This window comes from Sapajus apella, unplaced genomic scaffold, assembly GCF_009761245.1.
Source record: "Sapajus apella isolate SASKATOON/1434 unplaced genomic scaffold, GSC_monkey_1.0 scaffold62, whole genome shotgun sequence".
NCBI classification, from domain to species: domain Eukaryota; kingdom Metazoa; phylum Chordata; class Mammalia; order Primates; family Cebidae; genus Sapajus; species Sapajus apella.
In genome coordinates this window covers 17,672,220-17,694,310 of record NW_022437002.1, presented here as the reverse complement: position 1 = coordinate 17,694,310, position 22,091 = coordinate 17,672,220, and the positions used below count along the sequence as shown (strand labels likewise).

Here is a 22,091-nt window from a genome sequence, read left to right as displayed (position 1 = left end):
TAGTCCCAGCTACTCGGGAGGCTGAGGAAGAAGAATCGCTCGAACCCAGGAGACAGAGGTTACAGTGAGCCAAGATCGCACCACTGCACTTCCAGCCTGGGCAACAGAACAAAACTGTCTTTTGTCCAGCCTGGATGAGAAAGCAAGGAATAAGGACTTTCAGGCCCCATTCCAGACATACTGAATCTGGATCTGCATTTTTGAAAGATGGGTAGATGACTCATTGTACATTAAAGTTTGGAAAGCACTGCTATAAGGGATCTTGGAGGGTTTCTTAGAAGCACCCCCACTCCACATTCTACCCATAATTGAATTGAGGCCTGGCCTTTCTCAGGGCTCATGGGTCAGTACAGACATTGATGTTTTCTCTTTTTCTTCTTCTCCCATACTAACCACAGCTGAGAAGAAATGGCTTTGGAAAGAATGGCTTCTTGCAGAACCGCAGTTCCAGCCTGTTCTCCCCTTGGAGAAGCACTTGCAAAGCAGAGTTTGAGGACTCAGATACCGAAACCAGTAGCAGTGAGACATCAGATGACGATGCCTGGAAGTAGGCATATAATGCTCACCATGAAATCAGACCCAGTAAACTCTGTGTGTTTAGGGAGTATACAAAAGAAATCGTTCTTTTCCTTTTCTTATGTTGTTGAATACGTCATTCAGAAGGGAAATAATCATATCCCAAAGACAGAACGATTGGCTTGTTTTGCTTTTGTTGTTGTTCTTCCCTGTTATCTGCTTAATAGAGAGAAGTTTGTGTGGTGGAACAGATTTTTTAAACACACACACACACATAGTATATATGGGGCGATGCACAGGTAGGAGCTGGCAATGCAGAGAGAAGAGACACTGGTCTGCAGCAACAGCTTCTACTACCAGCCCTTGGGGCACTCACCCCTGTGCTCAAGCAATCATTGTCAATGACAAAGTGACTATTGAAGTTATAATTGTATTAAATTAATGCTAATAATTTGGATATTTTATTTTATTTTTGGCTGCTCGGGTAACTTTAGCCCTTAACCAAGCAAATGTGGTTTTATGTTTTTTTGTTTTTTTTTTCTTTTTCCTTTTTGGGTACAGCTGTAAAATATTTGGATATAGGAAATGTTGTGTTATTCTTGCAGCCTTGATATTCAGGGTGGATTGTAAAATATAAATTTTTGTGAGATTTCAAAGATTAAGATTATTTTGATAACATTATTTACAGATTTAAAAGATGTGGTTATCACAAGTCTTGAGGGGAAACTACTGCATAAAATAACTAACTTGGAATAAATATTTTGCATCAGTTTGGATTGTCTGGTGTAAGAAGTATATTTTCGTTAAAATCAGATGAGTGGATTCTTTTTTAGGGGAAATATTTTTAGAAGTTGAGGGGAATGTGAATTCAGACACAACTGTTTCTCTTTTTAGCAGATACTTTTTTGATGCAGAAAAACCTGTGCAATAAATTGAGTAATAAAGTCAGAAACCAAATTTTTTTTCTCAAACTGTTTTTTAGTGCCCATGTATTTACCAATGTACATATTTTAAGGGAAGTCTGTTTTGTTTTCCTACTAAATAAGAACTTGGAGTGGGGACTGGGGGAGAGTTGAACAATGCTAGTTGGATGGCTAGTGGAGAAAACAGGTTTTTTTCATTCATCAAATACTTTCTAATCCCCTGTTGTATGTTGCAGGCATTATGCAAGGCCCTAAGGTTGTGTGGAGTACCCAGCCCAGCAGGGGAGAGAACAGACAGTAACTTAAGAAAAAGACCAGGTGTTCAGGAGCAGCCTGGGGAACACAGCGACCTGTCTCTACAAAAAAAATAAAATTATTAAAATAGCCAGATCTGGCCAGGTGCAGTGGTTCATGCCTGTAATCCCAGCACTTTGGGAGTCCAAAGTGGGTGGATCATCTGAGGTCAGGAGTTTGAGACCAGCCTGGCCAACATGGCGAAACCCCATCTCTACTAAAAATACAAAAAAATTAGCAGGTGTGGTGGCAGGTGCCTGTAATCCCAACCACTTGGGAGGATGAGGCAGAAGAATTGCTTGAACCTGAGAGGCAGAGGTTGCAGTGAGCCGAGATGGTAGCATTGCACTGCAACCTGGGCAAAAGAGCAGAGACTCTGTCTCAAAAACAAAAACAAAATAGCCAGGTCCACACGGTGGCAGACAGTTGTAGTCCTAGCTTCTCAGGAGGCTAAGGGAGGAGGTCTGCTTGATTCCAGGAGAGTTCAGGGCTGCAGTGAGCCATGATGGCACCACTGCAGTCCAGCCTGGATGACAGTGAGACCCTATCTCTTGGGGGGTGGGGGGTGGGGTGGGGCGGGAAATAGTCGTTTTTCTACTGAATACCTATCACTGTTGCACCATTGTAAAGTCAAAACAGTCAAAAGTCTAACCATTGAAGTAGGGACAAACTTAGTTACTGAAAAGTAGGCTTTGCTATTATTCTCTCAACGTATTGCTAAAAATGTATTCTATGTCATTTGGAATTAAGCTGAACTGAGATGACATACTTTGAACACTTTGTAACCTGCTGCTGGTCGGTAATACCTTGACTTTAGGTACTGTGTAAGGAAATGTCTCAAGTCCCTATCTTGGTTAGAAAAGGGGGTTTCTTAAGAAATATGTGGCCATCTCAGAGCTTCTGCATATTTTTGAGAGCGGGGAGTCAAGAATTTGACCACCAGTTAAGGTCCTTTCTGGCTTCTGGCCAATCTTGGGAGAGAAAGGGTTTCTTTCTGGACTTGATTCCCTCATCTGATAGATTCCTTGTGTTCTCTCACAGCTTTCATTTCTTGGGCTATGCTGATTAACACCGTCTACAACTAAGAAACGAATGAGGGAATGGGAGTTAGAAACTGCTATCCCTGGTGTGACATGGTTTCCAGGCAGAATGCTGGAAAGGTCAGAGTGCCTCCTTTACCAAGTAGTACACTGGATTGGAGAATGGTAGAGACTGTTAACACAGCAGTGAAAAAGATGACACTTGCCTTTTAGAGGCTATTAAATGACCAATGATGGAGTAAGTGATAAGGGTCCAGCTAGTCTAGGAGGCAGCTGTTTTTCCTCTTTATTAACACAGGGAAACCAACATACAGTTAGAGACTTGCCCACATTCAAACTTCGTACTACTTTTTCAAACCAGTGGCTCCTCCCAGACAGCCAAGGTTTCCCCACCCGTTCTCCTGACCTGCCCAGGCCTGTGGTTGCTGTCTAGGGAGCTAAGGCTCTCCCCAAACATAAACTTGAAGATCTCACAGACTTAACAGACCTGGCCTTTCTTCTCTGCCTTGCTTTCTCTTTCATCCCCTTCTGCCTTTCCCCTGCTCTTGCTCCCTTCTGCAGGTCTTGGCTGATTTCAGGAAACTGGTCCCATCCATGGACTCCCACTCTGGGGAGCCAGAGCTCCTTCTCTGTGGGACCTGTGACATGGTTTTCCGCTCCTCAGCTCTGTTAGCCACTCACACACAGCGCTTCTGCATTGGCCACCCGACCCAAGAGACAACATTTGGAGCACAGGCCTCAGTTGACACTGAACTCCAGCAGGCTGCGGTAAGGGCCTCTGTGGCCATGGGTGGGGATTGAAAGGAGCAGGACCTTACAATTCCTCATCCTACTACACCTTGTCCCCAGGTTGTGCCACAAGAACTCCAGGGCCTCCCAGACCAGCAGACCAGTAAATCTGCTCTAAAGAGTTTAGCAGAGGAGGTAGGGCCACCTGCCTTTCCCCAAGGCTCAAAATGTTAAGCATCTTACCCAAACCTGTAGATCATACTTGGGACAGATGCTGCCCAAACAAAGATTAAGGATTACTTACCTCCAGGTGCAGTGGCTGCGGCTGTCCCTACAGGAAATGTGGCCCCGGATAACAGAGGTCCCCAGGGCGTCCGCGCGGCCCTGGACGCGTTCCGAGGCGCAGCCTCAGAGCCCCTTGTCGGAGGCGATGGGAAGCCCCAGCGAGCGGCTGCGGGCGCTGCTCAGAACTCGCGCAAGGCGCGTGGTGGAGACAGACGCTCAGAGCCGGGCCCTGCAGCGACGCGGCGAGGGTGAAGGAGAATGGCGGGGACCAAGGACCTCCTCTGCCCTCGCCCTTTGGCTTAAGCTTGCTCGGGCTGGTTCTGACTCTCCTGCACTCCCTCAGAACTGAGCCAGCGCCTCCAAGGTGTGGCCCGCCTATCTGTCCTGGAGCGGGAGATTCGGGAACTCCAAGCTGAGGCCGGGCGGAGGCAGGGAGTTCTAGAGGTGTTGGGAACCCGCGTTCAAGAGCTGCAGACGGAGACAGGGTAAGGCCTGACGTAGCGCACCCCCGGAATGTGCAGCTGCGGGGTGGGAGTGGCAGGCCAGCTGTTGCTCGGGCCTCTGATGCGTCACCGTCTCTCTGAGTGTTGCCTGCCACCCCAGGACCACACAGAACTCCAGGCGAGAGACAGAACTCTATTGTCCAGTGTTAAAGGCCAATCTGGGAACTCTGGCTGCCGAAATCTGGTGAGGGCCGGGGTCCAGAGGTGGGCATGAGGCGAAGCGCTGAGCAATTCAGGAAAGACGGCCTTCCTGTCCCCCACTCACTAGGGCCCTGCGGGAGGCCTACATTCAAGGTGGAGGCCGGGACCCCGGCTTGCTGGGCCAGATGTGGCAGTTGCAGGTGGAGGCATCAGCACTGGAGTTGCAGCGGTCGCAGACCCGCGGAGGTGAACAGGAGGGCCTCTCGGCAGCGGTGGTCAATCCTGGGAAGAGAAGAAAAACTCGAGGGAGGGCCTGTGGCTGTGGATAGGATATAAGCTGTCAACTCCAGCCTTATCCAAAGAGCCTTAGGTCTCCAGAGGTCACACTTGTTCATTGCAGGAAGGGCAGGTGCCTCCTCAGGGGAGCTTCCAGTAGTGGAGGCTGAAAACCGGCACCTGGAGGCAGAAATCTTGGCCTTGCAAATGCAGAGGAGTCAGGCACCCTTGGGTCAGTGAGTACCCCAACCTTATCCCATCCCACCTATCCCTCCCCAGCAGGCCTGGCTCAGGCAGTATATGGGGAACAAGACCCGTGTTTGTCACCCCCTAGGTCGTGTCTGCGAGTGTGTGTTCCTGTGTCCTCAGGGATCTGCCACCCATTTATGGGCCCAGCTCTTGGGGGAGGGGTGTCTCAGCTAGTTACCTGCTTTGTCCAACTTAGGGGCACCCTAAAACTCTTCTGCTCCCAGGGCCCCAGGATCTGCGACTCTTGGGAGGTCCCAGCCATCGACTGAAGGGCAGGAGAAATCCCCCACTCCTCCCACCGCCGCCGGTGGCACCTCCGCTGCCACCACGTCCAGGCTTCAGGGAGGTCTGGTTCTTGAGTGGCTTGGGAAAGGCTGTGAGAACACAGGGTGGAGTCGGGGAACAGGTTGGGGGCAGCTCTGCTCTGAGCAGTTGGGGGAACATGGGCAGTTAACAAGGCTTTCTGGAGGAGTCAACTCTCTTCCCCACAGCCACAGCTTCCTGGAACAATGACCAGAAACTTGGGCCTGGATCCATACTTTCTCCTGCCTACATCGGACGTCCTGGGCCCTGCACCCTACGATCCTGGGTGAGGCCTGTGCCATCTTTGACATCCTCTGTGACTTGGCCAGCATTGCTGGTTAAGGGAGCCCACTAGGGTCATATAGGATTGGGGAGCTGCCTGAGAGGAGGGAGGTTGACAGGAGTTGGGTGTGTCTGTGCTAAGACTTTTATGTTCTCCAGGGCTGGGCTGGTCATTTTCTATGATTTTCTGCGGGGCCTTGAAGCTTCCTGGATTTGGGTGCAGCTAAGGACTGGCTTGGCACGCGATGGAAAGGATACAGAAGGGACCACAGCATTGCCCCCAGCCCTTTGCCTGCCCCCACCTCCCACTCCCGGGCCCACGGGCAACTGTGCCATCCTTGCTAGCAGGCAACCTGTGCCCAGGTCAGTAGGTGGGGATCATGACTCTGGTACTCTGCCACAATTGAGGCTTATTCATCATTCTGCTAAAAGTTTTCTTATCTGTATAGAAAGTCCACTGGCTCTGAAGGGCTAAGTCCTAGGAAGGGACTATGCAGCTCTGGTTTCCAACACTGCTTTTTGGTTATTCTACAGACTGCCACCCTCACCATCAGTATCATTGGTCTGTGAGCTGCAGGTCTGGCAGGGGCTGGCATGGACTAGGGCACCACGGCCAAAGGCTTGGGTCTCACTTGGGCTATTTGACCAAGATCAGCGGGTGCTAAGTGGCCGGTGGCGCCTCCCACTTCGGGCCCTTCCTCTAGACCCTAGCCTTAGCCTTGGGCAGCTGAATGGGATTCCTCAGGTGAGTGTGGAGGGCAGGCATTGGGCATACACCAAGGTACAAATGTAATACTATTCCATCTTTCCCCAGGCAGGTCAGGCTGAGCTCTTTCTGCGGCTGGTAAATGCAAGAGATGCAGCTGTCCAGGAACTGGCAGAGATCAATCCAGCAAGTGTCTATGAGTACCAGTACCCACCTCCGGTGAGGATGCCACAGCTACCCATACCAGTGTGGCTGGTGGAGCTAATAGCCAGCCTTTATTGACCACTCATGAGTGGTCAGTCATTAGCAATGCTTCCTTGTTTGATCCTCACATCTATATGAAGTCCTACATAACAGATAAGAGAATCAAAGCAGGATCAGGTTAACTTGGTTCATAGTGAGAGACTCTAAGGAGACCTAACTCCAAAACCTGTGCTTAACTTTCACATTTTTGCTCCAAACCTGCTTTCTCCCTGTTCCACAGGTGTCCAGCACATCTTCACTGGAAGCCAACTTCTTTACTCCCACAGTTGGATTTGCTGATCCCCCACCTCCTACAGAAGAGCCCCTCAGTGGCATCAAGGAGAGATGAGGGTTTGGGCCCTCACCAGTTCTGACTTGCCCCAGTGAGTTTCTGAACATATACATGACTGGGGACTAGATGGTGGCCTATTTGCAGACCTACAGCTTTACTGCTCCATGTTCTGACATTGGGTCTAGAAGCAACTTGCAGTTGAGAATACGAGCTCCAACCATAGCTTTACCATCATCTCCCACAAGTCCTTAATTTTTCTGTACCTCTTCTGTTTTTTTTTTTAAAGCAGACTAAGGATTAAATGAGTTTGTCAGGTATTTATGATATTGTCTGGCACATAAAAAGGTGACTAGGGGGCATTAATTCTAAAGAAAGTAACTTTATAAATTCCCACTGGTTTTTTGGTAAAGCCAGTTTTATATCACCAAACTTACTCAAATCTGTTTCCTCAGTACTTCTGCCAGGAAACCCCTGAGGCCTTATGTACTTAGATTCTGGGCTAGGGCCCCAGCCTAAGGTTGTTCCCCCACAAGGGTCACATGTGAGATCTAGATAAAATGAGATACCGTGCCTAGCCCTAGATCCCAGTGACAACCAGAGGAGGTCAAGCACCTGGGAGTAAACTACATCATGACTGTCCTGACCAATAAATAAAGGGGAAAAACGGTGATTGCAGAGACATGCCTGCAATCCCAGCTATTTGGGAAACTGAGGCCAAGAGTATCGCTTAAACCCAGGAAGCAGAGATTGCAGTGAGCCGAGATCATGCCATTTTATTCCAGCCTGAGCAGCAAAAGTGAAACTGTCTCAAAAACAAATTAAAAATCAGGCTATTAAAAAAAGGCGGGGGAGGGGGAAGGGCAGTGGAGTCCTCAGGACCTGGAACATACATTGCAAGGGCGTTTTCAGGAAGAAACTCCGAAGCCAGAGATCTTGCAACCATGAGTTACTGTGACCAGCCCAGAAAACCTCCTAGTCTGAAAAATGGGATTGAGTTGAGGGGTCGGCCTAGCGCAGCAGCCCTACAGGTGTCAAGACTACTAAATTGAATCCCATTGGGTGATGTAGGGCAGGCAGTGTTTGGAATTCAGATCCTAACAGATTCTTAAACTGAGTCTGGTCAGAGGCAGTTCAGTCTCAAGTGAGCCCTGAATGCTAGACACCAGTGAGAGCCCAACTCGGATGGCATTACTACTAGTGCCTTCACCAGCAGCATCTTTGGGGTGGTGGTATCTTGTCTTTCAAACCCTCTACTGCACACAGAAATGCTCTAGGCAGTCAGGTGCGGTGACTCACACCTGTAATCCTAGCACTTTGGGAGGGTGAGGTGGCCAGATCACTTTGGGTCAGGAGTTTGCAACCAGCCTGGACAACATGGTGAATCCTTACTCCCCAGTAAAAATACAAAAATTAGCCAGGTGTGGTGGCACAAGCCTGTAGTGGTACCTACTCAGGAGGTTGAAGCAAGAGAATCTCTTGAACACAGGATGGGCAGGCAGAGGTTGCAGTGAGCAGAGATTGCACCTGAAAAAACAGCCTAGGATCCCACTGTAAGATCTTTAAACACAATTCCAGACCAGGAGATTTTCAGCATCTTTATTTGAGAAGCCAATTCTGTAGATGGGTAACAATTCCAAGTGTTGATATATTTCAACCTCTATATATACAGAAAATAACAAACTCAACCAGCCAGCCTCCCCACATATTCTTCCAACCACATCTGAACTGTCCATCACAATCAGTCCCTTGTACTTTCAAACCAGAGCTCAAGTGTAAACTGTTTTCCTTAGAGATCATTCCCCCAACCCATGTTTTCTTCAGAGTTCATTTTCCAGGACACAATTATAGCCCCAGTTGAAGACGAGGTGGATGTAAAACAAGTACCATCCTAACCCTGGCTCACAGCCAAAGTCCATCATCCATTTTGAGCACCGAAGAGCAAGATATTCACCAAGTCTTGTTTTTGTGGCCCCCATCCAGAGACAGCACCACTGAAAGTTTGCAAGACAGCTGGGTTCAGTGAAATATTTGAAAACAAGAAATATAGCACCAATGGAAAACAAAGGCCTACAGCCACACTTGATTAACTCCACGTTAGACAGACAGGAACAGGGATCAGGACTTGCAACACAGATCAGTACAGAAGGCCAAAACAAAACCTTTAGCTACTATATAAAACAAGGAGTGCTCCAAGGCAGATTCAGTCAATTAAGAAAAAAAAAATCAAAGCCTCAGCCTTTGCTTACAATCTTTATTGAAGTTATACAAAAAGAATCCTCCAAAAGTGAAAAAATACATTATATACAAAAACACTTTCCCTTGGGAGGAAGGCTCTGCCCCCTCTTAACATGCAGTGCTTTCAACTGTAGCGCCAGCCTCCACTGCCACTCGGCTTTCAGCCTGATTCTCAGCCTGGAAGATAAATGGAGCCTGGGCATGAGTCAGCCTACTTTAAGCCATTCTGTCTTATATAACTGAAGCCTCAGTCAAAGGAAATACATACAGATCACCCAAACTCTGCTTTGCTCCCTATATTAAGAGGGCAGTGACCACAATGTACAAGGACATTTCTTGAATTCTGTGATAATGGGGGTGACAGAGCCAGTATAATCCTATCACATGAAAAGGAGAAATGACCTAATGTTTTTTTCCCCAGGTCCTGAGAACAAAGAATGAGGCAAGAGGCCATGCCCTGCTTAACTGCCCACCTCCTCCGTGTTTTCCAAAACTTCATTTCCACTGGAGACAGCATCCCCACTGCCTCCATTCACCTCCGGCTCTTGTTTGGCTTTCTTTGCATCGTCTTTCCGGGGACTCTCTTCCTCTGGTTTCCTCTAAAGATATAATTATGAAGACTTCACAAATGTGCTTAATGTTTTTAAAAAGACAACTGAAAAACATTTCCTCAATCCTTGTGGGGCAAAGATCCTGAACACCAAGATTCGCAGGTCTAAGGGTCTCTCTCTCTAGCCACAGACAGATGCTAACTTGTACCCTCAGAATAAATCTGTCCCATCATAACACTCGAGGCCTCTGTACCAAAAGCAGAGTGGGGTAAGGTTGGGGTGAGGACATGTGAATAGAAATTACTGTAGAAGTTTGAATTCCTGCGTTTGAGTCAGGAAAGTTTGACTTCCCCTATCCACCAAAAGAAAAGAGCCACCGACACTGTAGGCAAAGTAGGCAAAAGGCACACTAAGTACCAATAGGCCTGCTGCTGAATGACTACTGTCAAAGAAAACCTGCCAGCTGCTAATCCAATCTGCAGCTTTCATGATAGTCTTTGGGCTTTAAAAGGCCAGGACTCTTTCCTAGAAGAGATGTACAAATAAAAACCGTCTTCACAGTCGGGAACGGTGGCTCATGCCTATAATCCCAGCACTTTGGGAGGTCAAGGCAGACGGATCACGAGGTCAGGAGTTTAAGACCAGTCTGATCAACATGGTGAAACCTCATCTCTACTAAAAGTATAAAAATTAGCCATGCATGGTGGCACTTGTAGTCCCAGCTACTCAGGAGCCTGAGGCAGAAGAATCGCTTGACCAGGGAGGCGGAGGTTGCAGTGACCTGAGATCGCACCACTGCACTCCAGCCTGGGCAACAGGGCAACACTCCGTCTCAAAACACACCCACACACACACCTGTCTTCACTTACAAATCCTTACCATCTTTGGAAAAAGTGTCTTACATGCACCAACTATATAAAGAGGGGTTATAGGAAAGGTATTTAAAATGGAGTCTGAGGAAAAGGTAGAAAACACTGCATGCAGACTTACCTTCTTTCTAACAAGGTGGGAAATATCAGTTACACAATTTGATGAGGAAGCACCATCTGTTGGCTTTCTACTGGCAATCTGACAAAATAAGCCTTTATTAGTAATTGTTCAAGCTACACAAGATCAGTGCTAAGGCTTGTATGATTTACTTTTATGTTTACTTTTTTAGACAGTCTCACTATGTTTCTAAGGCAAGTACTGAATTCCAAGCCTCAAGCAATCCTCCTGCTTTGGCCTCCCAAAGTGCTGGGATTACAGGCAAATGCCACCACACTGTGCCAACACTGAGACTTCATAAGTGACCAAAAACCACCTGAATACCCACCATAGAGACTGAAGAGACTCCTCCACTAGGAGTAAAACCTGAAGTAGAGCTCTCCACCTGTATGTGAAATGACAAACCCAAATTGGTTTCAGGATAGAACCTGGCCACTCACAGGTACCAATCACCAACCAAACAACTGACCTCAAATGCTAGTGGCCACCATGTAGTGTCAAGATCATCTAACCCTGGCCAATCTATGCCTGTCTAGCAGCCACCCAAAGCACAGTCAAAGGGCACATAATTAACTAAATCTTCCATATCCTACCTGCAGGGTAAAAAGCTCTGTGACATCCTGACTGCCAAAAACAGTACCAGGCAATTTGTGGTGAATGCCTCTCAATAAGTCACCAATTTATGCAAATGAGTTCTCAGACGGAAACAGCAACTCACATTTGTTAAGAAATGTGTATTTGTCCAGTACTATCAGAAGTATTGTATTTTATACATATGTACTACAGGTTGGGCATCCCATCTCTTAATCCAACCTGAAACTTTTTGAGGACTGACATGACACTCAAAGGAAATGCTCTCTGGAGCATTTCATATTTTGGGTTAAGGACATCCAACTGTTGAATATGATCCAAGTATTCGAAACTGCAAAAGCATCTGAAATGCAAAAACACTTCTGGTCTCAAGCATTCAGATAAGGATACTCAAGCTGTATTATCCGTTTTACAAATGGGTCAACTGAGGGAGAGAAATGCCCATGGCCACACACATTAAGTATGGAATTAAAACCGAGATAGTCTGGGGCTCCAGAGTATTTCCTCTTAACCATTATATTATTTGATAGGAATAATGAGATGAGCCCACCAACTGCCTGGGAAACCAAGTCATGATGAAAAGTTCCTGGCAAATGGAGTACTAACATAAATGGTACAAACATACTATTATCAAAATCTTAAAAGGAAACGGAACCAACCAGAGTAGCTTTCAGAGCCAGTTCAGCTACGTTCCCACTACGCTGAGACTCCTTTGCATCTTCTATCTTCTCTCTAATTTCAGGTAGCAGTTCCTTCAGCTCCTCAATTTCTTTCTTACATTCAGCAGATGATCGTTCTGCCTCCTTCACCTGCTCATTTAGTACAGCTGTAAAAAGAATAAGTGATAAGTAACGGCACAAAAAATAACCACATTTTTCCTTGTTAATTGCTGGATCCAGCATCACCATGAAGCAGCTCGTCTTCACTCACCCATTCTCTTCTCAATAACTTCAATAGATTTGCTGAACTGTACCACTGCCTCATCATACTGAGAGTTGTACCCAAACGCCAAGCCGAGCTGGTAGTGGGTCTCTGCAAGGAGACGGTCATGGGCTTCCAAGTACTGTTCCTGCAGGATTAGGCAGGACTGGAATTCCTCCACAGCTTGTACATAGTTCTCTAACGAAGAGAAAAAGAAGAGCAAGTAAAGGGACAGCATTTAATGTAAAATACTTCCAGAATTCAGACCCATCTTACGGCACTATGCCCCTATTTAGCATTTCATTTTTGTATGTAGTATGTTTCCAGTCCCGTTGACTATAAAGAATGTCAAAATGACTTTTAAAAATCTACTCAAAGACTTTCTATCAGAGTACCACTTGGAAGAGACTGTTCATTGTTCCATGTTCTACAGGGAATCTCAACCTGTCTTTCTAATGATCAATCAAGTTGGGTTCTAGAGAATTTGTTATGGGAGGAACAGGAGAGATGAACAGAGTAAGAGAGTGTAAAATGGAAAATGCATTACCAGATTCAACACTGACTTCTCCAAGTTTAAGATGCGCCTGGGCAGCATAAAGCTGGGCTTCTTTTGTTTCTTGCCTAAAAGAAGGAAAGCTGATGAAAAACCTTAACGGTACTTGTCTAAACCTGACTTCTATTTAATCACCAAGCTCCCAGCCTGAGCCTAGAAGCACTAAGAGTTTTACCTTTTAAAAATGATCTTTGCTAAATCCAGCATATCCCAGGCAAGTTCTAGGTTCCCAATCTCCTCCTCTTCATTTTCCTGAAGAGACTAAAGTATATCCAAATCAAAAAGATAGGCATCTTTTTACAGTACAAATCTAAATGTATAGTTTAGCATAGCTAAAAACAAAATAGTTGACATACGATTCAAAATTTGAACTTTCTCCCTATAATTTAGAGAATGGGTCCACATACTATCCTAAATCATGACCATGTCAGTGGTATTTAACAGTGAAATGCTGGGTCACATATTAACACACATGACCCCTAATCAATATATCCTTACATCCTAGGCATGAATAAAGGGTCCCTAATTCATAACCAAGAGATAATAATCATTCCTAGAGCTGGGCATGGTGGCTCATGCCTATAATCCAAACACTTGGGGAGGCTGAGGGAGGAGGATTACTTGAGGCCAGGTTTGAGACCAGCCTGGGCAGCATAACATCTAAACAAAATAAAATTAGAGAGCAAATTAACCAGGCATTGTGGCAGACATCTGGAGACCCAGCTATCTGAGAGGCTGAGGTGGGAGGATTCCTTGAGCTCAGGAGGCTGAAGATACAATGAGCCATGTTCATGCCAGCCTGGGCAACAGAAACAGGGATTCTATCTCTTAAAAAAATAATCATCGTGCCTAAACTAGTAAGCTACAGTCCTGCAAATTATAGCTGGCCATGTTGGCATAAGCCTGTAGTCCCAGCTACTTGAGAGGCTGACGTGAAGGGATTACTGAAGCCCTGAGGGTCTAGGCTGCAGTGAGCCATGATCACAATCACCCCACTGCAATCCAGCCTAGGCAACAAAGTGAGCTCCTATCTCCCAAAAAAGGAAAAAAGCTGACAACAATACTGAGTGGCTAACAATGTACCTTGTTTTCAAGGACTGAATCGTTTGGCATTTCTTCAGCCTTATCATTTTCTTTATCATCCTCTTCTGAGCCTTCAGTTTCTAGAAGTAAAAATTCCTCAGTATTGAGAATATAACTAAGAATATCTTCTGACTACTCAGACATTCCAATACACGTGTCAACCTATATTCAGAGATAGGATAGGCCAGATGCTAATCCAAGTGAGTTAACAACTGAAGTGAATATATTGTCAGTAGGTGCAGTCTAATTAAAATGTAACTTAGACTAGGAATGTGTATCTTATAGTGTATGGGTCAGACCTTCAGCAATTAAAAGGCTGAGTGTTTCTCTTATAAAAGTCAACCTGGACCATTCAGAATAAGACACATTGGCTACTGCCTCTTCTTCACTGGCTAGAAGCTCCCATCCTTTCAGCCAGAAGCAAGTGGAGACTTTAGTCAGTGATTCTGGTGTCTTCATTAGATAATACTAACAGCCTGAGAAAGTACCAAAGTTAAATTATTCCAGTCCATTCTGATCAAGAATGCTCAAGAGACTAGCTTTCCCACAACTGAGCTGTGGAGCAAAAAGCATAGTCCTTACCGACTTGCACCAATGAGCATGCCACAGACTCCAGCCAGCTCTAGCACATACAGAATTTGAGTAAGGAATACTATAACCCCTATTTTACTCCTGTACCTTGTTAATGACACCTCTAAATTCTGCAGCCATATCAACACCATATTTTACCATACTGAATACACTCACAAATCAACCATCTAAAGGTCAGGCTCCTAATCAATAGCTCTAATGTCAGTGATGAAACAAATCAACAATGTTAAGTGAATAAAATGGGCTTTTTGTTGATATAAACAATTCATGAATTGGCTATAATGTGCCTCTCTCTGCCATCTTTCATTAAGCTTTTTTTTTTTTTTTTTTTTTCCCCTGGACAGAGTTTCACTCATGTTACCCAGGCTGGAGTGCAATGGCGCGATCTCGGCTCACCGCAACCTCCGCCTCCTGGGTTCAGGCAATTCTCCTGCCTCAGCCTCCTGAGTAGCTGCGATTACAGGCACGCGCCACCATGCCCAGCTAATTTTTTGTAGTTTTAGTAGAGACGGGGTTTCACCATGTTGACCAGAATGGTCTTGATCTCTTGACCTCGTGATCCACCCGCCTAGCCTCCCAAAGTGCTGGGATTACAGGCTTGAGCCACCGCGCCCGGCCTCATTAAGCATTTTTAACACCAGCAAAAGAGTTCAAATACTATCTCCAAACACCCTACCATGGGAATATAAATATGGCAATTAAGCCTTAGAGTAATAATGTTGGGTTAAAGGATTTTTATCAGCAGCCACAAAGAAGCTTAGAAAATATTTCAACAAATTTCTTTACTGGGGGCATCAGGGCATTGCCATTGATACCTGAGTACAGGTGGGAAAAGACTTTAAAGTAATGGCAATGACTTTTTCCTTAATTTAGCTGTCCACCATTCTTTGAATATAGTATAGATTCCTCAAGAAAAACCAATAATATACTTTTGAGGTAATTATAGGAACTTTAAAATTTTAATGTAAAACTTCGAAGTAAGATATTTTCCAAATTAGAGGTTGTCTTCTAGTATTCTGGTATGAGTAGGAAGAGATACCAGATAAGAGGATAAATATTATCAATTTTTCCTACAGATTGGGAAGATGAGTATTTTTCTGCTAATTATCCCAAATATATACATCTACTTCAGCTTTTCTGCATATTAAGCTAGAGGATGGGCAGAGTTAATAAAACCACTCATCTGGTCTAAATTTTGGAAACTAAGCCCAGACCCACTTGGAAATTTGGACAAAAAGATAGACCAGGCGCAGTGGCTCACACCTGTGATCCCAGCATTTTAGGAGGCTGAGGCAGGTGGATCACAAAGTCAGGAGACCAAGACCATCCTGGCCAACATGATGAAAGCCTGTCTCTACTAAAAATACAAAAAAAACCCCAAAAAACATAATGATGTATGATGGGCCAGGCATGATGGCTCACACCTGTAATCCCAAAACTTTGTGAGGCCAAGGCGAATGGATCATCTCAGGAGAGGAATTTGAGACCAGCCCGTCCAATATGGTGAAACCCCATCTCTACTAAAAATACAAAAAACAAACAAACAAACAAAAAAAATAGTTGGGCCTGGGGGCGTGTGCCTGTAATCCCAGCTACTCAGGACAATGAGGCAGGAGAATCACTTGAACCTGGAAGGTAGAGGCTGCAGTAAGCTGAGATCACATCACTGCACTCCAGCCTGGGTGACAAGAGTGAAGCTCCACCAAGAAGGGGAAGGGAGGGGAGGGAAGAGAAGGGAAAACTTAGCTGGGCATGGTGATGCACACCTGTAGTCCCAGCTGCTCAAGAGGCTGAGGCAGGAGGATCGCTTGGGCATAGGAGTTTGGGCTGTGGTAAGCCATGATTGCAACACCACTGTACTCCAGCCTGGCAAAAAGAGCAAGACCCCGATTCGAAGAGAAAAAGAACAGACCAATTATCTTCATTAGAAGGGTATGTACAGCACAAGACATGGCAAAAAGTCAAGAGGTGGCAGTAAATAGGGTTTTAATTTTTAAGTGAAAAACAACAACAACAAAAAAAAAAACACTAAGATTTCTGCAGAATGGTGCTGCCACGTAAAGACAAATAAAGCACAGAAAGTAAGTGGTTGGGTACTCGAGCCAGTTGTTTGGGTACCCAGCCTTCTTACTGTGTGACTTACTGTGTGACTAGGACAGTTTAATTAAACTCCTTTCTCCCATTCCTTCTTTTGTAAAATATGGAAAACTATATTGTCTTTACAAGCAGAACAGTATCTGATATGTAACACCAAAAGATGCAGTATATGAAAAGCTTGGGACTTTTAAAAGATAGTAATTTTTATTAATAAATGATAAAATTTCTTTTCTTTTCTTTTTTTTTTTTTGGAGACAGTCTCTCATTATGTTGCCCAGGCTGGAGTGCAGTGGCACAATCTCGGCTCACTGCAGCCTCCACCTCCTGGGTTCAAGCAATTCTCCTGCCTCAGCCTCCCAAGTAGCTGGGGCTACAGGTGCCTGCCACCATACCCAGCTAATTTTCTTTTGTATTTTTAGTAGAGATGGGGTTTCACCATGCTGGCCTCAAACTCCTGACTTTGTGTTCCGCCCACCTCGGCCTCCAAAAGTGCTGGGACTACAGCTGTGAGCCACCACGCTAGCCCATGACAAAATTTCGAAGTGGGTGTAGGGAAGGGATGAATACTGCCTTCTCTGATGTGCAGCAACTTGGGAAGAATAATATATTCAAGGCAGATCTAGGTTCAGATTCAGTACTATGACCGTAAACAAATCATGTAACCTTTAAACCTTAACCTCATCATTGTAACTTGAGCAACACTACCTACCACATGGTATTGTTTTAGAATCAGACGTAATTTATGTGAGAGAACTCTAACAATGTTAATTATGATCCAACTACTTTTTGAACAAACTGTAGGGGACTATGACATCTCTATTGTAGCTTATCATTCAAGGTCTTTAAAAGAGCCAGTTAGCAGAGCTTTTTAGCATCCTTGCTTATAATCATTAAGATTGACACATAGGAATTTTGTTTTTTCTATAAAGAACTCCTAAAGCTCAATGACAAACATAATGGTGCTACCATTTTAGCCAATTCGCTTCCAGTTACTGAGCCTGTGCTAGCTGGAGTACAGGGACGTGCACATAGGTAGAAGGAAGTTTACCAGAATGAGCTCCAAGTATTGAAGATGGGTCTCTAAAATCTAAAACTTAAGAGAATTCTTGAAATAGTCTGGCAATTACAAAAAGTAACAAATTAGTTGGAATATACCTGTGGTTATTAATGCCAATGTTAGATGAACCTTATATACAGTAGAATCCTCAAATGATAGCACAAGTCAGACGTGCCAATTATGGAATAGAGGCTTATACATCTTGATGAAATTTAATCACAATTAGACCAATAGCACTATAGAAACCATCCACGGTTTATAACATTCTAAGTAACATAAAATTGAGTTTAGCAGCCAAAGCAAGCATGAAATGAGGAAGAAAAGCAGCAAGAGAGCTAATGGTTATGTTTTTTGTTGCCTTGAGGAAGGTGGAGGGCCTGTTTTAACTAATGTGAATAAGCCTCTAAACACTTCCTGAAGACTTAAAGGTAGAGAAGGGCAACAGAATTCTTTAACTCTGGTGATACAACACTCAAGGTTAACTGCCTTCATTAAAATGGCATGCCTGCTTCAGTGTACCAATTCAGTGGATTCTACTGCTCTGTTCCTGCTTCCTAATGCACAGAATAGGAGTTATGTGAACAATAAATTTAAAAATCCAGAGGCATGCAAGTGAACATCCATTCAGCATTCTCTGCCAGCCTAGCCCACCCCTCCCCTCATCTACCTTTTCCATCCCACTTTATTGGCTAGTATGCTGCCGCAAGTTACTAATAGCTAGCCAAGTCTCAGAAATCACAGAAGACCTATTTTGCAGTTAGTAAAAGTGTTAGTTTATAAGCCAGCTAAAGACTTGCTGCTTTTGATTTAACTTACTTGACTGTCACAACCTTCTTAAACTACCCCCTTTTTCATTTAGCCCTTTCCTAATCCAAAGGCAGACGGAAAATCCTGAATGGAAGGCTGACTTTTACCCATAATTAGTGAGTCAAATCCAGAATGTACTCCACCCACTGCAGCTCTTGCATATCCCGGTTACCTTCACCCTCTTTCATCTGTTCTTCTCTCTCTTGTGTCTCTTCATTAGCAGCTATCTGAACTTTGTCTTCAGGTGATTTCTCAGTAGCTCCCTGGGCTACCTTGGTATCAACCCCATTTCCAGCTGCCTCAGACTCTTCTACAGACAGCTTAGTCTCCTCCTGACTAGGAAACAGCTTTGCCCTGACCTTCTCCTCTAGTCCTGAGCCATCTTTTGTTTCTGTCAGTCTTTCTATAGAAGTCTGTGGTTCGACAGAAGTCTGATCTCCTACAGCTGACGGTCCATTGACTGCACCATCTTTAGGGACAACTGTAGCCTCCTGCCCAGACTTTTCAAAGACTTCTGATCCAACCTCTACAACTGAGGCCTCTGCAGCCTCTGTTGTCACCTCTGGCGACTCTTCAGCAGATGGCACTTCTTGATCTACCAGCTGCTCAAGAACTGCCTTTCCTGCATCATTTTCAGAGGAAACTACCTTCTCCTCTGGCTTGTCCCCACCCACATCCACTGGCTTGACTGTCGGGTCTAAAGGCTCTGCTTCTACCTCCACTGCAGCGCCCTGCTTTTCTACAGTCACCATAGGCTGCTCTTCTGAACCTTCTTTTGGCTTCTCCTCTACACTTACAATTACCTCTCCCTGCTTCTCCTGACCTCCTTTTTCTCTGTACTCTTCTTGGACATCAGTTCCAGAAACTGATTGTTCTTCCTCAGCATCTGGTACTTCCTGTTCTGGCTTCCCAGAAAGGACCTCAGCATCATTCGGTCCTTCTGGTGCTGCTCCTCCTTTTGCCTCTTCAGAGGTTTCAGTTAACCGATCTAGAGTCAAGTCAACTTTTTCCTGTGGCTCCTCTGCAGATTCACTTATCTCCATATCTTCTCTTCCACCCTTCTCCATTTCACTCTCCTGTTCTTTATCAGTTTCAGGCTTTGCCAAAGACTTGTCTTCTGCTTTTTTGGCTTCTTCTTTTTCTCCCATGGCGTCATAAACCTGTTCTCTCAACTCTTCCCTTGCTTCCTCTACATGGTTAAAGAACATGAAGCATAAACATGTCTTCGAGTTTAATGATAAAGGCATAAATGGAAACTAAAAATACATTCCCTTTAAACCCTCAAAAAGCCTACAAAGTTTTAGCAGATGGCCTAAAAATTATCTGCCCCCTAGAGAAAAGGAAAGGGAGCGTCCCAGCTAGCAGAGCGACTTACTGCAAAAGAAACCCAAGCTTGTTAAACTAGATCTTGTTTTACTTGAGCATTCCGATTACCAGTTAGGTACGAGATGCCAAGCTTTTCATTTTCCCCCATCTGGTATGTAAAACTCTAGTAGCCAAATTCAGCTTAGAAATTATATAAATTTCATAGACATAAAAATGTAAAAGGGCTCTAAAAGTACCGCTATTAAAATAACTGAACTGCACACGCTGTTTAAAAAATCTGCATCGCAAAAATATTTAAGGTTGTAATAGTATTTAAAACACCAATTTAATTTTGCTTTTTATCTTTTTCGTTTAAAAACCCCCAATTGAAATGACCAGATTCACTTAAGAAATTAAGTTATTCTCTTAAAAAACCCTGCTGTGAGTTTCAGTAATCAGCTACCCCTACTGCAATCTCCACCAGATGCAGGCATCACCCCAAGCATCTTAGGAGAGACCATCCAGGACAGGTAGAGCCCTGTTTCCACCACTTGTATACAAGAAATATACAGAGTCACATCTCTTGAATGTCACATGCGACTCCACATACCATCTATGTTATCATTATTTTCTACCGGAGATTCATCTTCTGTTTTTTCTCCTTCTTCCTCTTCCACATGCACACCTTCCAAGGCGTTTCCCAGCACACCATTCTCCATTCTAGAACAAGAGGAGAAAGCACCAAAGGTTTGATGGTTAGAACCTAACAATTTTTTCCAAGACGAAAAATATAGTCCTATATTACAAAAGCAAGGGAAGAATAAGCCAAGCGCAGGCAATGTAGAACTATACATACCCAAGGAAGCAATGATGAAAACTTTAATAAATCAAGACTGCAAGAGCACTGAAGGAAATAACCACATTTTTCCATCCAGCTGCCTGAAAAGCATGTCTCTTGTCAAAAGAACAAGACCTATACGCATTCCCTTTGTAACAGGACCACGGTATTTCCCAAACTTTGTATCCACCCCATTTCACTAAATAGCCAAAAATACTCTAGCAAGATTTTCATGGCAAATCATCAGAAAGTTCGATATGATAACAAGATTGAAAAGTAACCAGAACTGGGCCAAGGGCAGTGGCTCACGCCTGTAATCCCAGCCCTTTGGGAGGCTGGAGCAGGCTGATTACCTGAGGTCAGGAGTTCGAGACCAGCCGGATCAACACAGTGAAACTCCGTCTCTACTAAAAATACAAAAATTAGCTGGGCATGGTGGCACATGCCTGTAATCCCGGCTACTAGGGAGGCTGAGAGGTAGGAGAATTGCTTGAACCCAGGAGGCAGAAGTTACAGTGAGCCAAGATTGTGCCACTGTACTCCAGCCTGGGCAACAGAGTAAGAGTCCATCTCAAAAAAAAAATAAAGAGCTAATTAATTAGCCAGGTGTGGTGGCACATGTCTGTAATCCCAGCTACTCGAGAGGCTGAGGCAGGAGAATTGCTTGAACCCACAAGATGGAGGATGCAGCGAGCTGAGATCACACCACTGCACTCCAGCCTGGGCCAAAAAAGTAAGGCTTTGTCTGAGGGGAAAAAAACAAAAAAACAAAACAAAACAAAAAAAAACACCACACACACAAACAACTTAACAGAACTGAGATTCAATAGATGACATCATTTCCTAGTTTGTATATACCCTCAACAGAATTTATTCTGGTTAATAAATTCTGGTAGAACATAGCCAAGAACTTTTCAACAGTAAGAGTTTATTTTCAACAGTCTCACATGCTAGTTCTTTCCAGTTGTCACTCTATTCAGTCCTTGTTTTGACCTAGCTTAGGGTGCTTTTAAAGATTCTGGCTCTAAACCGGGTACACTGGCTCACACCTGTAATCCCAGCACTTTGGGAGGCCAAGGCGGGTGGATAACCTGAGGTTGGGAGTTCAAGACCAGCCTGACCAACATGGAGAAACCCCACCTCTACTAAAAATATAAAATTAGCCAGACATGGTGGCACATGGCTGTAATCCTAGCTACTTGGGACTCTGAGGAAGGAGAATTGCTTGACCTCGGGAGGCAGAGGTTGTGGTGAGCCAAGATGGCACCATTGCACTCCAGCCTGGGCAACAAGAGTGAAACTCCGTCTCAAAAATAAATAAAAAGGCCGGGCGCGGTGGCTCAAGCCTGTAATCCCAGCACTTTGGGAGGCCGAGGCAGGTGGATCACGAGGTCGAGACCGAGACCATCCTGGTCAACATGGTGAAACCTTGTCTCTACTAAAAATACAAAAAATTAGCTGGGCATGGTGGCACGTGCCTGTAATCCCAGCTACTCAGGAGGCTGAGGCAGGAGAATTGCCTGAACCCAGGAGGCGGAGGTTGCGGTGAGCCGAGATCGCACCATTGCACTCCAGCCTGGGTAACATGAGTGAAACTCCGTCGAAAGAAAGAAAGAAAAGAAAGAAAGAAAAGAAAGAAAAAAAAGAAAGAAAAGAAAAGAAAAGAAAAGAAAAGAAAAGAAAAGAAAGAAAA

General features: G+C 44.8%; 3 protein-coding genes across 8 annotated transcripts in view; 2 read left to right on the top strand and 1 right to left on the bottom strand.

The window, feature by feature from the left end:
• The window catches only part of GPBP1L1 (GC-rich promoter binding protein 1 like 1), a 58,794-nt gene extending 57,321 nt beyond the window's left edge, over positions 1–1,473 (top strand). The window contains exon 12 of the mRNA XM_032247413.1: positions 399–1,473. Within this exon, the coding sequence (XP_032103304.1) occupies positions 399–551 (153 nt within the window). The 3' untranslated portion in view covers positions 552–1,473. The remainder of the gene's footprint in view (positions 1–398) is intronic.
• Positions 459–7,099, top strand: CCDC17 (coiled-coil domain containing 17). The gene is given in 14 exon segments (XM_032247416.1): positions 459–547; positions 3,335–3,697; positions 3,813–4,035; positions 4,131–4,272; positions 4,391–4,474; positions 4,559–4,677; positions 4,832–4,939; positions 5,181–5,302; positions 5,448–5,545; positions 5,701–5,904; positions 6,076–6,286; positions 6,356–6,466; positions 6,732–6,829; positions 6,831–7,099. Coding segments are annotated over 13 exon segments (1,905 nt in total). The 5' UTR covers positions 459–547; positions 3,335–3,367; the 3' UTR covers positions 6,886–7,099.
• Positions 7,100–8,365: 1,266 nt separating this feature from the next.
• The window catches only part of NASP (nuclear autoantigenic sperm protein), a 50,683-nt gene continuing 36,957 nt past the window's right edge, over positions 8,366–22,091 (bottom strand). For 3 of the 6 annotated variants that reach the window (XM_032247409.1, XM_032247407.1, XM_032247408.1), the window contains 11 exons: positions 20,171–20,280; positions 18,428–19,444; positions 13,704–13,783; positions 12,796–12,881; positions 12,615–12,688; positions 12,077–12,265; positions 11,806–11,972; positions 10,884–10,940; positions 10,559–10,636; positions 9,491–9,616; positions 8,366–9,194 (listed from right to left, as the gene is read on the bottom strand). In XM_032247409.1, coding sequence (XP_032103300.1) covers positions 9,126–9,194; positions 9,491–9,616; positions 10,559–10,636; positions 10,884–10,940; positions 11,806–11,972; positions 12,077–12,265; positions 12,615–12,688; positions 12,796–12,881; positions 13,704–13,783; positions 18,428–19,444; positions 20,171–20,280 — 2,053 coding nt within the window. In that variant the 3' untranslated portion in view covers positions 8,366–9,125. Of the gene's footprint in view, positions 9,195–9,490; positions 9,617–10,558; positions 10,637–10,883; positions 10,941–11,805; positions 11,973–12,076; positions 12,266–12,614; positions 12,689–12,795; positions 12,882–13,703; positions 13,784–18,427; positions 19,445–20,170; positions 20,281–20,416; positions 20,699–22,091 lie in introns of those variants that run through there. The other 3 variants (XM_032247411.1, XM_032247412.1, XM_032247410.1) reach the window with 2 other exon arrangements.